Source organism: Anguilla rostrata, chromosome 1, assembly GCF_018555375.3.
Source record: "Anguilla rostrata isolate EN2019 chromosome 1, ASM1855537v3, whole genome shotgun sequence".
Classification (NCBI taxonomy): domain Eukaryota; kingdom Metazoa; phylum Chordata; class Actinopteri; order Anguilliformes; family Anguillidae; genus Anguilla; species Anguilla rostrata.
The window spans coordinates 60,641,350-60,656,440 of NC_057933.1; the positions used below are offsets into that span (position 1 = coordinate 60,641,350).

A 15,091-nucleotide genomic window follows, 5' to 3' on the forward strand; every position below is an offset into this window, starting at 1 on the left:
TGAAGACCAGTTCATAAGGCTTTATGTATGTTGAGCAACTTTTTTCACATATAAAATCAATATTGTGTCATTAAGTGGTATAAACAAAAGAGGTAAAAAAAAGAGATGAGGAGAAGCTGGGGGTGCTGGCACGAATACCCTGCATGCCGTTTTCCTGACATCAGCTTGAGCACAAGACAGCACCTCTGTTGAACATCTGCTACCCATTTTGTGTGACCTGCAGGGTGTTTTTTTTTTTTTGTCCCCTGATCACATGTTTTTTTTTATTTTTTAATCCAGCTCCTGGAGAACCTCTGTAGCATACAGTATACCACATGCTGATGTTCATTCCTGCTGTGCTTGATAAGATTTGACTGAGGTGTTGATTGAGTTCTAAACTGTATTTGATTTTTCGCTAGTCATCTGTTTTAAGCCATTGATGGTATGTCAATGGAAATCTTTCCTGTGATTTCTGAAACTTAGTTCTGTTAAAAAAAAAAAAAAAATTTTAACTTTTGTTTATATGCCATTGTACCTTAATAAACACATTAGGAATGTGTATTGTATTATAATTTGATCACAAGCAGTTGCAGAATTAATAAGGATGGGCCTTCTAATTGATTAGTTAAACAGGTAATGATTCCAGGGATGCTGGGTGGCTCATTCTGTGTGGCTCAGGCACAGTTCTAGTGCATGGAGGGGCCCCGCAGTCTGGTACAAATCCAAACTATGGCAGCAGCCATGCAGGACAATGCACAATTGGCTCTAGAATCATGCTGGGATGCAAGAGCAATCGCCAGCGCAGCATTCCATTGGTAACAAACGACCCCTGTATTCAATCAGGTGAACACAAGTTCACCTGTTGAGCTGCAGATAAAGTGGTTTCTGACTCATGTCTGTGTGAGCCTGATTTGCAAACTGTGGATTTATAAGAAGCAATGGCTACTTCATGTGCTTTGTAGGAAAGCACATGCTGACAAACAATAGCAAATCGAGCACTAGAACATTAGTAACTGCTCCTCTGTTTGATTGTACTCAAAGCGCTCAGGGCGCTGCTCCAGAATAGCTCTTGGTACCGTTGAAAACAATTGTGCAGTGCGATCAACAGGTACGTTCTGACTCCTGGTAGTACATAACGCCATAACAGGTCCAAGCATATTTTGTTTTCTGGCGTTGGCTGTATGGTAGGTTGTCTGGTGTTGACTGTATGGTATGTCATCTGGAGTTGACTATCGTATAGTCACATTTTGGGATGAAGAGATTACTCTGTGGCCTGTGTAACACCCACTCGTTCAACAATGAGATACTAAATAAGCCTTTTTTACTGATTTAAGCAAGTGATTTAAGTGCTCTTTAACTAGGAGGTATTTATTTATTAATTATACACATTTCACTGACCAAACAGATGTGTGGAATTTTGTTGATTTAAAACATTTGACCAAAGTATTACTGACATGAAAACAAGGTGCATGTAACTGTTTGTCGGTAGACTACACTACAGATTGCACAGAGTGAAACATAGCTATGCAGAGCTTGCTTTTCAGTATTAACAAAACAATAAACAATGCCTGACATCCTGGTACCTGAATATCCCCTCAAATGGGCCACCATGCTCAGACCAGATAAACTTCGCGCACAACCTGGTTTGAAGACCATACTTAGTTATATGATCTCCTCCCTGCAACACACTGTTCATGCAATGACATTCAAGTAGATTAATTACTCAGATGACCAGAATCTCAAGTAAAAAAAGAACTGAAATATGCATATAAAATTAATCTATACGGAGGTAATTCACATTCTGGGGTGAACACAGAAAATGAACCATTCTTTTAAAGTCATAATTAAAAAGCAGATGCCTGTGCATTTTTAAAATGTATTTTAATTTTTAGTTTATTTTTTGGCATTTTACTGTTTAAGCAAAAAGGGAGGAACAACAGCTATAGTTCAGTATTTAATATGGACTTGACATATTGAAAAAAACCCAAATGTTCCTATGTCTATTTTATGTGCAATAGAATTTTGCAGAGGTCCTCAGGTACATGGATTGTATTTCAGCATTCACTGGGGATATTGTGCCACCTACTGGACAGCATATCTTACAACAGAAGGCTTAAAATGGATTTGAACATTTTAACCTTATGTCAGGGAGGTCAAACATAATATAAAAAAGATGTAGTCACTTGATCAAAGGCTTTTATGAAACACAGTTCCAAGTGTTATAAATATTAATTAACACTAAATAACATTTAACTTTGGTATTAGATATCATTGTATGACATTTGCACCATATCTCTGAATAGCTATATTACTCATAAGGAAATCTGGAACAGGCCTGTTAGTTACGATACAAAAAAGGCATCGTCCACAAGAGTGTGTGGACTGGCACATCTATTTCTGCTAGGAAGTGGGCAGGACTGCGTGCCTTATTTAGCTGTCATTACTCTTAGCTTTCGTGTTTGCTGCCAAGCCATGGGAAATTATAGTCAAGCCAGATAACAGGGATGTCTGTAAACACAGGCAAGGCACTGTTGTCTGCTTCTCTAGCAGTCTCCACGCTAGTTCCCAATGAGGAACAAGAGAGACATGACAATTTGATGAAATCCTCATTAAAGAGTAACACATACTCATTTATGGTCAAATAAGTCAAATTTAATATCGGCTCATAGGTTGTATGTTTTTGGCAAGCGGTATTGTGATTCATTCTGAATGTGTGACACTTAGGTGTTTGACGTTATTGTAGTATGGATGGTGTCACAAGTTCCAGTATGGATGGTGTCACAAGTTCCAGTATATTTGACACCGGACATATTCCGCACTGTATTTGTTCACTTTGTTACTCCTCTCAATGAGAATGGTTGTCAGGCTTAAAAAAGAATAGCGCTTCTCTGAATGGCCCTGCAGAGACACCCGGTTAGTCCTTACCAACATGTGTGCACATTTTGTTGGCTTCACTCATTCTTACGAGGTGGTAGTCGCCACTCCACACAGTAAGTACATCTAAACCTAGCAACCTTACTGTTGCTAATCAGCTACATTCAGATCAGTCTCATTACATGTAATATCTTAGTTGTTAGGGTCCTCAAGTTAGCAATGTATGGAAGAATAAAAGGCTAACAATTTATTTTAATTCTTTGACTGACCAGACAGAGATTTTTACTCAAATGTTACTCCACAATTTTAGATTTTCAAATCAGCCTTAGCCTGCAGTTGTGGTGAGGCAGTTTAAATGAGAATCAACTATGAGACATGTAGTGCAGTCAGTAGGACTACCCACTCTTCAGCTACAGTATATTCAGTATGAGTCCCCCTGTGTGCGTGAGGGCTTGATTCTTGTCGAGCCACTTTTTCAGCTGCGGCCTCTGTAACCCTCTCTGATGTCTGCCTGTCTGAATAAGTAAATAGGTAAGTAAGTAAATAAATAAATAAATAAATAAAGGTTGGACTGCCCTGCTCTCCTTAAAAATAGTGTTGGTGCTGCTATGTTGCTGATTTGCAGAACGCTGGAGAACCAACAGCTGACTTTCCAAGTACTGGCTTACTAAAGTTGAAAGCTAACTGATCATAGTCAAATAACATGGCTTCAGAGACAAAAAAAAATTGCAACAGTCTGACTTTATAACCGTTACCTAACTTTTCTACTGACAAACAAGTTCCAGGAATCTACAAATGATCAAACATCTTTAGTATGTGTTCTGCATGTAGGTATATGCATTTCTGTCTGAATCATCTAACCTTAAAGGCCCTTGCGTTGCCCACTGTTATAAAAAACTAGATTCAAAACATAGGTGTATATGTAACTGTTCTGCCTAAAATTGAATTAATCAATATTAATAATAGTTGCAATAATGTTTTATTCCTGCAGGTGGTACTGTGTACCAGTAAGAATGCCGTCCGGAACAATGTGCCAACTTATCCTGCATGTAAGGATGAGAACATAATTGCTTAGAATTTCACATGTTCGTTGAGGTTCACGAAGAGCATCGACTGTGCTGGATTCACTCGAATTTTGTAAGGCTGATCGTTTTATGAAGTTTACCACACAATAGGTTTTATAATAGACGTCAGGTTTTCCCTTTTTTCCCTTGGATCACACAGGTGAACACCTGGATGTCAAGATGATTAACTGTGTTACATATTTAAACTAATAATTTGGGGGCGGGGGAAGATTGACGATCGTTTGTGGGCTATAAATGAAGGATTTAAAAAATGTAATGCGGGAAAAATCCTGTTGTGGCAACATTTCACAGTAACCTGATCAAATGTCCCCTGGACGTTCCTCCAGTGGTGGCGCGTTTGTTGATCTCTTAGGCCTGTGTTGTGTTTTTGGGGGACAAGCGGAGCAAGAGACCCTGCTCCTCCGACAATTCGGATCTCTGAAGCGGAACGCGGAACATTTGCTAACCCCTAGCTAAATTTAACTGAACGGTGGAACCTGAGAAAAGCATGGTTCCCAGCTGCCCTACTCTATAAAGGAAAATCATAAGCCGCGTTTCCACCGAAATTACCCGGAACTTTCAGTCCCAGGAACTACTTTATCAGGAACTAAAAGGTTCCTTCAGCCAATGGTTGTCTGCGTTTCCACCGGGGTCTAAAGTACCGCGAAGATTAGGCAAATTAGCCCACTGATGTTGTCGTCGGTCCATCTGTCATATGATTTCTTCTGTAACCCCATACTACCACCGAAGTAGCCTACATTATTTTCTAATAACCGGGACAGCCCGGAGGGGTTTATTCCACTTATATACAACGGGTTACCAACAATGACTATATATGGTACTTTATTTATTGATTTTCATATATCCTCTCAAACACATTCATTAACAGCAGAAAACATGCACAGTTGTAAACAATTAGCTGTTTTATTACTTTCTCGTCGTCAATTCCATATAGGCTAATCGCAAAATGACAAGAATAGAACGAAAACTCGGACTTGCGTGAAAATGTAAATTAGTAGTGGTACAGCCACCGTTTGCTTTCCTTCGAAGTTACTGCTAGCCGAGCAGCGAAGTGTGCCCTCCAGATGCGAACCATGCACCATAAATGAGTCCATAGTCTTCCTGATCTTTTCGTGGAATTGAAAAATGGCAGTAAAATTGAGTAAAATTACGGCAGTCTGAAAAAGCTAAAGGGAAGATTACTAGAATTAACCTGTTATTTTACCCGGATAAAAAGTGCGGAAGGTGATTTCCAGTTTGCTTGTACTGTATCACCAATGTTAATTATGCAGAACTACCGCATACCTCACATAACTGTATCAAACGTTTTGAGTCAATTACAACGGGCTAACAAAGAAATCCGGAAGAAAATATTCAGCAACCGAATTAATCCGTTTGAATGTTTTGGTAGCCTACGTAATATGCTGTCCCAGCACGAATGCTTAGCATTTTATAAAACGAATACTAAAGCAAGAAAAGAACAGAAGAGCACACGTTATAATTCCAAGACGTTGATAGGCTATAACCAAAAGTAGGCTACTGCGCTGCATAACATACAAGTTTGATTTGAAGTTATTATGAAAATAAATTGGTTTGCCGCTGCATATTTTCAAACATGGCGGGTAATGGCGGAAAATAAATACAACACAAACGCTACGAGTACTCAACCAATCAGAAATGTTCAGCGCTGCAAGCTCCACCCACAAGGTTCCTGTACTTTCGGAAAGTACTACCCCCCGAGCAGGAACGTTTTGGGGGGTAAAACAAAGCCCCCAGAACTAAATTTAGACCCTAGTTCCTGCGGTGGAAACGCACTGAGTTCCTCAAAAGGTTCCTAGTTCCGGGGTATAGTTCCTGCGGTGGAAACGCGGCTATACTCTTACTCCGAGGGCCTGTATATGTCGCCTACTGTAGGAAAATCAATGCAGTGTCCCCAGACAACCTCCAGGCCTTGCTTCGTTTAGGCATTCCTCTGTTTAAATGACGTTGGGCAAACCCGTATTTCTCCCACGACAAACGTTGCTTTTATGTGTAGGGCTACCACGATTAGTCATGGTATTTGTTTTTCACCATTCATTTATTGTGTTATTGGCTTTGGGTGTGCTTGCACGTGCTAATGGTCGTAGTAAACCAATCCCTTAGTGTATTCTTCATGAAAAAACAAACAAACAAACAAACAAAAAAATAAAATAAAACTAATGAACAAGCAACGTGAATTACCTGCAATTTTACACTTTATTTCTACTGACTGAACAGCTTAAAAATATTCACAAGGGAACTGTAATATATACAGGGCACAAAGCAGTTCCATAGCAGTGTTTGAAATGTCAACCCTCCACTGTGCTTTGGATTTGTTAGTTTCAGCTGAACTGACCATTAGCTTTCTTGGTTTAAATAAGGAAAAACTCTCTTAATTAATTAAGGTAATTATTGACATTTACTGCTTGACTTGCAGCAATTTGGGCTAACAGTATGTTTTTAATGTAAATTACTTCTTGTAATTGCATACCTTTGGTGATTCAACACCTTTCTTTGTAGTTTGGTGGTACACCATTCCTTAATATAATTGGTTGCAGTACTTATTTTATTTTATAGTAATTTTGTGGTGTAACGCTGATCTAAAGAAATCAGCGATGCTATTTTGAAGATGTGGCACTGCACTGTGTAGTCAGTGAATGGTATAAACAGTGAGTGATGATTTTTGTGGTGTAACACTGCCCTATGCAATCAATTAAATTCTTCATGGGCCTTAGATTTCACTTGTTTTTGTGAAATGCAAATACTTTATTGCTCCATTTAATAGGTAATTTCACTTTGAGTTCTTTTAAATGAGCTTTGATGGACCCACAGTACATTATTAAAAAATCCCATAATCCTTGTTGTTAATCCTTTGTTAATAAAAACAATTCAGTGCTCCAAGCCAACTGTATCTCTCTCTTTCCCTTTTAGAATCATGTTCTGAATGACTTAAAGCACTGGGAGCACATCATCTTAATCTCATTAAGACTGGAACACATTTCAAAAAGGCTGAGTGAGATTTTTCCATAGTTAATCAGAGAATGTGGTTGACCTTCCTCACATAGGGCCTCTGTCCTGATTAATGCACACCATTAAATAAGTTCACTGAACTCCAGGAGGTACAAACAAGAAGGTCAGAAACATCGGTTTTAGGTGCAATTAAGCCCAGACCTCAGACTTTGATGTTGATAGTGTGTATGTGTGCGTATGTGTTTGTGTGTGCGTCAGAATGTTAAAATAAATATAAATAGCAGTTTAGCCAGTGAAGTTCACCGAAATGTCATGACCTTGGTAATGTTCTACCCATTGTTAAACTGAAAGCAGGTGCAATGAAAGCTGAAAGAGGTGTTGAGGTGTTATTTTGCTGACCTCTCCTTCAGTAAAAAGAGGAGAGAGTGACAACAGTTAAGTATCCTGACCCCTACTGGCATTTAGAAGAAAACTTTGTGACAGACATTCAGACAAATACTCAGATCAAAAAATTATTGGGAAGCTATGTAGATGAGAAATCAAGTTTAGTTTGCTACTTACGTACTATAGCTAGGTATATATTCAACCTTATAACATATATAGTGCACTCGCTACCCGATTAAATATACGTAATGTACTGGTTGCTTTCTGATTTAAAAAATCAGCATTGAACTGCATGTTAAGTTTTTATTTTTGAGGGTATATATGACACATAATTCCTCTGCTCTCCATTTTGGCAAGAGAACAACAACCAGGATAGAGTCTTACAGCCCTGTCTAGCCTTACGAGCAAACCCACAATGCCATGTTAAGAAATGTTAAGTGGGCTATAATTCAGGCTTGTAATGAGCCCTGATGACTTCAGACTGTGGGAAAGCATCTAATATGTTCTATCCTGATGGATTTTTCTGGATATGAGGGTCTGCCAACACAAAAGCTAAATAAATTGCAAAATAAATAAAGCTATGGAAGGAACATAGTGACATAAGCTGTCTCTACAATGCCTAAATGATTCCCTCTGCAGTTTCAGTGAGTGAAGGAGCTGCAGTATGGATTAAATGGCAAACTAAACATGGAGGGAAACATATTTTAAATTCTTCCTAATTGTGCTGTTCCGTGGGTCCCTGAGCAGTTAATATTCTGTAGTGCATCCCCCAAATCTTCACAGATTGACTGAGGAGAATGGACTATTATCTGGAGAATGTTGTAAGAAAAATAATGTAAAATACACATTTTAAGTATTTGGCTAATGATGATAAAATTTGCACAGCTGAGAAGCCTTTGGCAGGTGCATCACAGAAAATATCCTTTGAATAAATAAACACCTCCCACTTACAGGCTCTAGTCACACAGTCATCTGTCACAGAGACTGTCTTCAGAGCGTACAACAATCTCATCTCGGTTTGTTCAAAGTAATGTAATGTGATGCAATGATATGCTACATTAATGGAATCTAAACAATGCAGTTTTATTACTGAAAGAGCTCTTTTGTGCATTGGATATTCAAATAAGTTGTGTGGGACACCAAACCTCATACTAGTATATTTCTTCATAAGACATGCAAGTTAAAATAGCAGTACATATGAAGAATGCTACAAATAATAGCAGTACATATAAGAAATGCTAGTAATAATAGCACTACATACAAGACATGCTAGTAATAATAACAAGCAAATTATTAAAAAAGAATTATGTGGATGTGGAATTCTTTTTGTGTAAATTTGTGTGTGCATCACATGGTTTAATATAACATTATTCTGCTGAGTAGGTTAAATAGCTTAGCTGCTATTAGCCCGTATGTGATCATGTGTTCCAACTTAGGAGCCAGGGTGGAGTCCATTTCTAAAGAGATGTTTGAAAACTGTAACAGCCACAGACCACTTTAAAATACTTTTTTTAAAAGTTAAAACAAATAGCCTGTAGAAATATCCGGGCAGATTACAGAATATTAAAATGTATATATTAATGTATATATTTTTTAATATATTTTTTCAGAGATGTGGGGGTAAAAGGAGTCAGTTGTGGAACAACTCTCTAAATTATACTTGACATACAATGATGAGAATTGTGTGAAATAGTTCGAAGATCATAAGTAGAGTATATTCAAATACTGGTTTGACTGAGCACAGTGTGCCCATGTTTTGATAACAGGTCACCTAAAAACAAAAATAAATCTATAGGTTATCGCATGAGGTCAAATATTTTTACACTTATCATACACTTGAGCTCATTTATTTTTTGGTCACATGAATATGAGATCTGAATGATGAATGGATGCTGCTATGAGCAAAAAGTGCCAAAGTAACTTAATATATAGATTTTTTCCAGAAATATGAAATGCTGTGGCTAGTTTTCAAAACTAATATTGCTATAACATTTGGTAAATCCAAATAAACATTGAGGAACATGATGGCAAGGGGTTGTACTTAAATTCCAAAGATGATAACTGTGAAAGGTGTGTTTTTACATTTTTAAAATTTTATTTAACAATAATGTGAAAATTAAAGGCAGTCCATTACATTGTGACTCAAAATTAGGACACAGTGGTAAACTGGACTTTAATGGAGTTTACAAATGTTTTGTGATTCTTCTTAATATTTATAGTTATACAACTCTTAATTGCTAGTGCTACTATACAATACATAGATACAGATACTGTATATAAGAATGAGTTGCAAGTACCAGTCAGGGTGCAGGAGCCATTATATTAAACCTAGTTCCCCACAATGCCACCTAGATGGTGATATCTAGACATGTGCTCCAGGTTTATTGAAACAATGCTTTTCTTTTAATTCACTAAACATTTTGTTAAAAAGATAAAAATCCCTGGCTAGATGTAGCAAATCAGAAAATGACATATCTGAGTACTCACAAGCCCTTGAACTAACACTGTTGAGTTTTAGAGAAGACATTTCAGAGAGGACATTTTATTCATAAACAATAAACACCTCTGCCCCCCCAACAAAGAAACAAATAAAAAAATAATAAAATAAAAACCTTCATAAAAATACATTAAAGCATCGGCATGTCACATTTACCAAAATAGGAGGGTTTAATTATGTTCTCAAATGCTTGGGAAATGCATGCATCAATACTGATATATCTGTGATTGGGACACTGGACTGTGAACACACAGGGCTGTGTGTTCAAAACTCTGTCTTGGCTAGTTTGATATTGTGTTGCCCATGAATTCATGTTGTGACTGAAGTAAAAAATAAAAAATAAAAATACTGAAGGGCAAATAATGCTCATGTTTAATTTTATAAACAACAGAATTAGAGACACCCCAAAGGAAAACTCAGACATGCAAGGAACTGCAATCTACATTTCTCCTAACATTCTAACACACACACGCACACACACATGCACACGCACACACACAAACACACTCATACACAGAGACACAGCACAAAATACTGTGACTGATATTAAAGTACAGAGAGAATTCACATTGCTTGATGACCTCTTGAACAGAAGAGGCAGATTAACGGTAAAAAGTTTCTGTGACTTTTGTGTTTCATGGCTGAAAATGTAGGAAAGTGTGACAGCAAAAGAACCTGCCACCTATAAAAATGTGAGAGAACCCATAACCTTCACTGAGGCTGGGGGGTCTGATATCTGATTCACTCCTCTGGTGTCTAGCACTATCTACACTTTAACAGGCTACTCAATGTGGAAACACATAACTCTTTGCTTCAGGAACATTGTTTTTATCACCTGATATTTAAAAAAAAATCCTGCTACTTTAAATGGACAAGATGATATTTGGTCGGACAATAGGCACCAATGAGAATCACTGTAGCTTGATAAGGTAACTGGCCAGACTTTCAGCACACTGAAAAAACCCTATATTGATATGATGAATCCTTCCTTAAACAAGCACCAAAACACTAATGGTGAAAGATATGCAGAAATAATGATTGTGCATTGAAAAGTGAACTTTACCTTAAGGATAATAGTCTGGTTTGTGAGCTTTATCGGAGGATAGCTGTATGTGGTGCATGCAGCCAGTGCAGCTTATTTTATTATACTGTAATTAAGAAAGGTACAGTCAGCAATCTTACTTGCCACTCAAGGTAATGGGTGCAAAACCTTGCTTCCCTCTCTTGCAGATGACTTGGCAATATTTAAATGATCTGTGAAGTGTAAACACCATCACACACTATAACAAATTTTAGAAAATATTTCATGTTGGTTAAAAGGTTCAACAGAGGCATATTTCCACACCGTATTCCATTTCTGTTTTGAACTTTTATCTAATACAGTTTGTGAGTCGCTCAGATAAAAAAAACAAGCATTTGAAGTGTGCTAAATCCGGCCTTTGTGTACAGGGTTTTTATTTGCATGCATAGTACAGTAGTATTCTCATGAAAGGGATTGAGATTCATTGATTAGCTTGTGCCCCTGGGTCACATGACAACCACAAACCATATCACTCTACAAACATCTAGAGTCTCTTGGGTCTGGGTGTGATAAACGTAAATCAATAAGTGGCAGTGAACTCACTAATATTCACTGATGTAACCTCATTTTCATGAAGGAATTCAATTTCAAGTGATGTGTCCAGAGATGTCTCCTGACCTCCACTGAAGCCGATGTGTTGTTGAAGCTGTAAACTTGTACTGATTTAGCTGTCATGAAACCTCTATGGTAATAATTTGTCACCTGTTTTATGAGAATAATTTTTGTAAATGTACGAAAAACAGTTGTGCATATTGTTTAAAGAACTGTTTTTTGTTGGTGTGTCATCACCCATGCCATGAGCCTGCACATTATAACACTAATGGAGCAACTTAAATTCAGACCAACGTCACACAAACTCTCGTTGTTACATCACACGCTCACATTCATGCTTGCAAACATTACATATTCAGCCCCTTGTCCCCCAAACTGTCACTTTGTACTCAGAGTTTACTCTGAAGACCAAAAGTATGTTATTTAAATATCTGCCACGGTTATTTCCTTTACACGGGTGCCTTTATTAATAATACAGTCTAGCAGGTCTGAAATTGTCCCTCCCATCCATAACATAATCCAGGCATTGTCAGTAAAATAATCTTGTATTTTGACAGGTTCGCACATGGTCAAGTATTCAAAAAAAGAAGGGGAAAACTCTTTGAAGTCGATAAGGCTGCAGGCCAAGAAAGGCACCCCACAGGCCCCCTCTCCAGTAGTTTAGGAGGTTGGGGAGGGCAGGGTTTGCCAGCCCCTCCTAATGGATGTGTTCTGGGGCTGAGAGCCTCTCTGTACATGGTGAGAGCGGAGTAGGGGTCATTCCTTTTTCTGTGCCCCACCCCCATCGCTGACTACATCAGTCTGACTTTAAAAAACAAAGCAAATACCACAAAAAACGAAATTCAGGCAGACAGAAGTTCTGTTTTGTTGTCCTCACAGGCCTGAGACCATCACTCCATAGGACAACGGTGCCCGTCTATGGCGGGGGCTACCAAGAGGGCTGACAGTGGGGCTGGAACAGCTGGCATCCACCCCCCCTATCGACGGGAGGTAAGCATGGTGTAAAATTGGCAGCTGCAAGGACAGTCTCCGCTGTATGCTGTGGATGACAAAGGAAATGGTATTGGTAATGACCACATCATGCCCTGCATTCTTACCTGTTTCTCAGCAGCCACGCTCTGTTTGCATTGTGAATAACCAGCAGAAAATATATCACAGCTCATGTTTTTTTCAAGAACTGTAAGTTAATCAGGTAATAAATGTCATAAGCATCAGATGAATTAATGTGTAGTTGAAATATGAGAAATTCTGAGCCCTGTTTTGTTGGTGCAAGGTGCACATGTATGGAGTTAAATTAGTCTCTTTATTATGCATTTGGTTGTGTGCTGAAATTTTGGAGTGTTGAAGTTTTGTTATATCTGCTATGCAGATCTGACAATTCACCTCTCTTGCCCAGGCAGAGTTCTCCTTCATGGGCAAGAGACGGCAGGGATAGCAGATTCCTTTTCCCCAGTCATAGTATCTCACTTTCATTTGATCTGTCTCAGCTGAGTTGTATTGGTTATTGTTTGCACCTGTTTCCCTTTGTATTTAAGTTCCTTGTTTTCCCCCGTCTTCATTTGGTCTTGTTGTTTTTGTTGCACGTTACCACCAGATGATAGCCACTCTGGTTCAACTGCAGTGTGCTTTGTCTAGACCACACAGCCGCATTACAACAGGAACAGCTATCCAAATATGTGAACTAAGGACGAGCTGTTGCAGTTGTAATGTAGTTCTGTGGTCTAAGAGTTTAAACCTGAGGTAAGCACACTGCAGTTGACCCTCAGTGTCTAGTTTTATCCCGAGTGTTATCTTAAGTCCTCCTTTTTATTGTTTTTGTTTGCCGAGTTCGGTGTTCCCAAGTGAACTGCTTCTTTATTTTACTTAGCTCTGCCTTCCATATTTATCTCTGCACTTGGGTCCTAAATCTTCAATGTGATAGTATGAAGAAGGAAGTATTATTATTATTATTTTTATTATTATTATGCACTCTATTGCTTTTATGCTTTTGCTTGCCAGATGTCCTTACATTTTATTGTGACAATCTTCTTGTGTCAAAGCTTACGCTTAGCTAAAATTCAAATATAATAATGATAATAATAATACGTCAGGCCTATTATATTATATTATAAGACTTAATTGGGCAATTACTAACAAATGTGCATGCGTGCTATCTTGCGACTGTATTTTAAAGGACCGGAGACACTTGCGGCCACATTTCCTTCAGAAAAACACAGTGATTCATGACCTGCACACCCTCTGCATCGAAAGTCCCACCATTATTCCGCTGATGAATTGCACACTCTTCCCTGGCAACTACATGCTCTCATTTTCCGCTCTTCCGGTAGTCCATGCGGGCCGCTTTGGGGAGCTATTAAAGTGTGTGTCTTGCTTTCGCCTCATTTGACTTTATTCTCCTCGGAGCTGTTTGGAAATTAAAACTGTGCTCGTTAGCATTGTTTATACCTCGTATCTTAGGTTGAGGAAAACACACCAACACCTCTGAGAGTTCACCATTTACTATAAAATGCATGCAATTAAGCACAGGTGCATTAGAAAAGTACAGCTTTGTAAAAAGACAGAAATGAAATATGTGCAGTAGATGTGCAAATACAAAGCACTTTCTCCAGAGCATGAATGAAAGTAATATACATAAACCAAAACCACCATAATGTTCAATTCTTTATTTTTTAAATTTTATTTTATGCTAAATGCACTGGGCTGATGAGAGTTCCCTCACTCATTCCCCGTGTATTCTTTATGAGTGAATATTAATGAGCGAATATGCGCTGCAGGGACCTCCAGCTTGTTCTCCTAGCCTGCCAACAAATTTCATACTGTGGATCTCCATTCTGATCAAATATTCATGCTGCATGAATACCTCTGGATGATCCTGTATATTCTGTCGTCTTCATTTACATGAATTTGGGAATTGTATTATGTTTCTCTGACATGACCAATCAGAACCAGGGACCAACTAAATGAAAATTACTCTTGGGAAGCTGGCCTGTCCGTACAAAAGTGTTTTATGACACTGCACTAACAAGCCAGTATCAAGTAATTGATGTGATCATCATCATCATTTTTTGGATTCAGAGAGAGAAAATGAATGGTTGAGGGCTAAATTCAATCACTCCACAATGCCGAATTTCACATAAATTTGGCAAATGTGGTAAAGGCGGTGTTGAAAAAGAAACCATTGTGTCCTGTGTATAGCACAGGAGACTATAACCATTTGGGAGGAATGTTCTAGAGAGTTGATACACAATAATCAAGGGATTCATATGTGTATTTCAGCGAGAAAACGTGAGCGATATGGCCAGATGAGAGTGCTGTAACTGGTGAACTGTGACTGTACAATATGATGCCACTTACTGCTCAGGTGAGTTAATGTCTTCCAGGGGTCCCCTGTTTGTCCTGGAGGGGTCCACTGAGCCCCACTTCTGTTCATGGTGATTTTTCAACATTGATCTGTCTTCTTCTGCAAAGACACAAGACACAGGTAAAACAGTGAATCCCAGAAGTGCTTTCTTCAGGCACAATATATAAAGCTTTCTTATAATTGCACTCTGAGAATAAAAAGTTTGAATACTCTGTACATATATTGAAGCCAACAGAAAACGAATGTTTGTGTTTGTTTCCATTAAAGCACCTGCTCCACTTCTTCTCTGCTCTGAATTTCATATTATGCTG

The 15,091-nt window shown here is 38.3% G+C and overlaps 1 protein-coding gene across 1 annotated transcript in view; it reads right to left on the reverse strand.

Annotated features, from left to right (window-relative positions):
* Positions 1 to 10,634: 10,634 nt before the first annotated feature.
* LOC135260818 (gamma-aminobutyric acid type B receptor subunit 2-like) overlaps positions 10,635 to 15,091 on the reverse strand; it is a 98,061-nt gene continuing 93,604 nt past the window's right edge. The window contains exons 18-19 of the mRNA XM_064346436.1: positions 14,774 to 14,879; positions 10,635 to 12,458 (exon numbers count right to left, since the gene is read on the reverse strand). Of these exons, the coding sequence (XP_064202506.1) occupies positions 12,293 to 12,458; positions 14,774 to 14,879 (272 nt within the window). The 3' untranslated portion in view covers positions 10,635 to 12,292. The remainder of the gene's footprint in view (positions 12,459 to 14,773; positions 14,880 to 15,091) is intronic.